Here is a 4,526-nt window from a genome sequence, read left to right as displayed (position 1 = left end):
GGGGGGGGGCACTGGATTCCTGCACTGTGTGCATTGGGGGGACACTGGATTCCTGCACTGTGTGCGTATGTGAGTGAGAAACTGGGGCACTGGATTCTGGTCTTTGTGGATTTAAAGTACAAGATTGAATTCCCAATTGTTGGCATTAATAGGGGCTGGAATAGCCCCAGCCTCAGCTGCTTGTACAGAGTGGGGTTGGGGGCTGTCAATCCGAGATCCAGCTCCATGTCCCAGGGCAGTTAATACCCGGAAGTTCAGCTGGCTTCCTCACACCACGGGAAACTTGTGTCCATTCAGCCACAGGGGACTGTGGAGAGGTAAGGTCATGGTGTGCGGTGAGAATGTTGTTGGGATTGACTTTCTGGAATGTTCTGTGACTTGTCCTACTTCCGTTGACTGATCAGCTGTTGCTGCTCGTGCTCTGAGAGCGATCTCTCCATAAAGAGCTTCCTGTTTGCTCTTTCCAGATTGAAAGACACGACAGCTGTGCGTACGACTACCTGGAGGTGCGTGATGGAGACAGTGCTACCTCACCCCTGATTGGCCAGTTCTGTGGTTACAATAAACCGAGTGACATCAAGTCCAGCTCCAACAAACTCTGGATGAAGTTTATGTCGGACGGCTCAATCAGCAAGGCTGGTTTCGCAGCAAATTATTTCAAGGGTGAGTTTGGCCCTTCTCCCAGAATGAAGGCCATTCAACCCATCAAGCCAATGCTGGCTCTCCAAACAAACAATCCAGTTTGCCCCACTCACTAGCTCCTTTGCCATAGCTTCTACTAATTTTGTTCTGTCTTCATTTATTTCCCCAATTCTGTTTTGAAACTGATGATCAAATCTGTTACTACTGTCATTTCAGGCAACGCATTCCAGATCACAATTCACTGCTCAATGCTTGCGTTAGTTCTGTTTATTTTTAAAAGTTATATCTTGGAGCCATATCTTATCCCTGAATGCAGAGTCTTATCCCAGTATTCCAATGACCAGGTTTCCATTCTGCTGAGGGAGCTGGGTTTGAGCAGTGCAGTGAATCATTGCCCCCAAGATCAGTGACTCGCACTGAGCCAGAAGGTACTGGGTTCAAGGCTTGCTGCACAGCCTTGTCCAAAAGGGCATGAGGCTAATGCTTTAGTGCAGTGCTGAGGGAGTGCAGCATTGTCAGAGGTCCTGTCTCTTGGATGAGCTGTTAAACCAGGCCTCTGTTGTACCAAGTAGCTGGGTTCAGAGAGCACTGTCTCTTTAATTGTCCTCCTGGCCTTGCCCAGGAGCTCCACCTGCTGTGATAATGGGGAACTGACAGCAGTGACAATGCTGGAATTGAGAGTTTCCCAGCTTTGTGTTTTGTCTAAGTTAGCAGCCACCACAGACCACCCCCGGCCCCGCCCCAAGTGCGTCAGTTTTGTGAAAGTCCAACTAATAGAACCACAAAGCTCAGAGAGAGACCATTTGGCCCTTCGTGCCCATGATGGCCAAAAAATTAATTTGATGTACCCTACTTCCTAGCTCTGATTGTAAATCCAAGAATATTTCTGACTGGTGCTGAGGGTATCTGTCACCATTAGCCTTTCAGTGAGTGGGTTTCAAACACCCCTCACACTCAGAGGGAAAATATTTCACCTTTAATCCTTCTACTGACTCCTTTAAATCAACATCTCCTGGTAGTAAGCAAGGTCAGTCTGACCGGCCCACTGTGTCAAAGCCCCTTCCTATTTTATCCACTTCCATTAAATTCCCACTTCATCTCCTTGGTTCCGAGGAAAACAACCCCAGCCTGTCCAATCCCTCCTCATCACTATCCAATCTTGGTAAATCTGCTTTAGACCCTTTCTTTCTGACCTTTAATGTGGTGATGAGAACTGTGCACAACACTTGCTGTGATATAATTGTTGTTTTACCTGGTCCCAGCATAACTATACCCTCTACCTCTCCGCTCTTATATTCTGTACCTTAACCGTCCTCCCCACCTGTCCAATCGCCTCTGAGGTCTCTAATTTATTTCTTTGCCTTGTTAATCCTTCTCCAGTTGTACTGTCTCAGACTCCCCTGGTTTGAACTCCATTTGCCACTGACCCAGTCACCTTACAGCTATATTAGAGTCTCCCTCGAGCTTTCTTAATCACCAGGCAGGCATTTTCTGTATCCTTGCAAGTTTCTCAATCATATGGTGGCTCACTGGTTAGTACTGCTGCCTCATAGCGCCAGGGAACCGGGTTTGATTCCACCCTCGGGCGCCTGTTTGTGTGGAGTTTGCACATTCTCCCCGTGTCTGCGTGGGTTTCCACTGGGTGCTCCGGTTTCCTCCCACAGTCCAAAGATGTGCAGGTTAGGTGACTTGGCCATGCTAAATTGCCCACAGTGCCCAGGGATGTTTAGGTTAGGTAGGTTAGACGTGGGAAATGCAGGAATAGGGGAATGGGTCTGGGTGGGATGCTCTTCAGAGGGTTGGTGTGGACTTGTTGGGCGGAATGGCCTGTTTCCACACTGTAGGGATTCTATGATCCTTTCAGAATCAAATCATTGATGTAAACCACCCACAGGAAGCCTTGTATGGAGTCCTGCAGAACCTCACTGGAAAAAGCCTTCCAAACATAAACACCCATCAGTCAACATCCTTAGCTTCTAGCCTCTGAGCCAATTCTGATCCAACTCATCCTTGGGCTTTTACTTCTGTGAATGGTCTGCCATTTGGGACCTTCCTAAAAGCGTCCCCAAAAACCATCAGCTGTAGGGTAGGCAATGGGCTAGTGGTATTATCGCTAGACTATTAATCCAGAAACCAAGCTAATGTTCAGGGGGCCCGGGTTCAAATCCCATCACGGCAGTTGGTGGAATTTGAATTCAATAAAAAAAAAGTCTAGAATTAAGAATCTACTGATTGTCGGAAAAACCCATCTGGCTCACTAATGTCGTTCAGAGAAGGAACTCTGTCACCATCATCTGGTCTGGCCTACATGTGACTCCAGACCCACAGCAATGTGGTTGACTCTCCATTGCCCTCTGAAATGGCCTAGCAAGCCACTCAGATGTACCAATTGCTAAAAAGTCTCAAAGAAATGGAACTGGATGGCTCACCTGGCATCGACCTAGGCACTGGAAAAGACAATGGCAGAAATAGCCCTGTCGAACCTGCAAAAGCCCTCCTTAGTAACATCTGGGGGTTAGTGCCAAAATTGGGAGAGCTGTCTCACAGACTAGTCAAGCAACAGCCTGACATAGTCATACTCACAGAATCATACCTTACAAACAATGTCCCAGACACCACCATCACCATCTCTAGATATGTCTTATGCCATTGGCAGGACAGACCCAGCAAAGGTGGTAGCACAGTGGGATACAGTCAGGAGGGAGCTGCCCTGGGAGAGCTCAACATTGACTCTGGACCCCATGAAGTCTCATGGCTTCAGGTTAAACATGGGCAAGGAAACCTCCTGCTGATTACCACATACCGTCCCTCCTCAGTTCCTTGAACAATATTTGGAGGAAGCACTGAGGATGGCAAGGGCACAAAATGTACTCTGGGTGGGGGATTTCAATGTCCAGCACCAAGAGTGACTCGGCAGCAGTATTACTGATCGAGCTGGTCGGGTTCTAAAGGACATAGCTGCTAGACTGGGTCTGCGGCAGATGGTGAGGGACCCAACAAGAGGGAAAAACATACTTGACCTCATCCTTACCAATCTGCCAGCTGCAGTTGCATCTGTCCATGATAGTATCAGTAAGAGTGACCATTGCACAGTCCTTGTGGAGACAAAGTCCTGCCTTCACATTGAGAACAACCTCCATCGTGTTGTGTGGCACTATCACTGTGCTAAATGGGAGAGACTTCGCACAGATCTAGCAACTCAAGCCTGGGCATCCATGAACCACTGTGGGCCATCAACAGCAGCAGAATTGTACTCCAGCACAATCTGTAATCTGTAGCCAGTGACACCCACATCCCATACAGCTGATAAAGGTCAATCATGTTTCTCGGACACACCTTCCCTTAAACAAATCAATGTGCATTGTCATTGATTAATCAGAGTCTTTCTAAATGAAGATTTATTCTATCCCTCAGAATGTTTTCCTGTAATATTCCCACCATCCACTGACCTGGTTGTGGGGACTAGAGGTTCCAGAGATAGGGAGAGGTGTAGAGATTGGTGGTAGTTATAGAGATAGGGAGGGTTGAGGAGGTTATGGAGATAGCAAGGGATATAGATACTGAGAAATATTACAGATTTAGGGAGAGGTGCAAGGGCTGGAGAGGTTACAGAGATGGGGACGTGTGCACGTACTGGAGGAGGTTACAGAGATATGGAGGGGTGTGAGCGCTAGGAAATGCTACAGAGAGGGGCATAGGGACTGGAGGAGATTAATAAGATATGGCAGAAGTAGGAGCGGGAGGAAGTTACATAGATGCGGATGTGTGTAGGGGGATGGAGGATGTTACATTGCGAGGGATATATTGCTAAGGAGGGTACCCAGATAGGAAGGGGTGTAGGGGCTGGAGGATGTTACAGAGGTAGGAAGGAGTATAGGGGCTGG

At 47.9% G+C, this 4,526-nt stretch overlaps 1 protein-coding gene across 1 annotated transcript in view; it reads left to right on the top strand.

Moving 5' to 3' along the window:
* LOC109922418 (tolloid-like protein 2) overlaps window positions 1–4,526 on the top strand; it is a 139,251-nt gene that overhangs the window by 112,038 nt on the left and 22,687 nt on the right. Inside the window, exon 13 of the mRNA XM_048616278.1 lies at window positions 468–663. Within this exon, the coding sequence (XP_048472235.1) occupies window positions 468–663 (196 nt within the window). The remainder of the gene's footprint in view (window positions 1–467; window positions 664–4,526) is intronic.

This window comes from Rhincodon typus, chromosome 34 (genome assembly GCF_021869965.1).
Source record: "Rhincodon typus isolate 14 chromosome 34, sRhiTyp1.1, whole genome shotgun sequence".
Classification (NCBI taxonomy): Eukaryota; Metazoa; Chordata; class Chondrichthyes; order Orectolobiformes; family Rhincodontidae; genus Rhincodon; species Rhincodon typus.
Note: the sequence above shows the minus strand (reverse complement) of the source record. Positions and strands in the feature narration are given on the sequence as shown.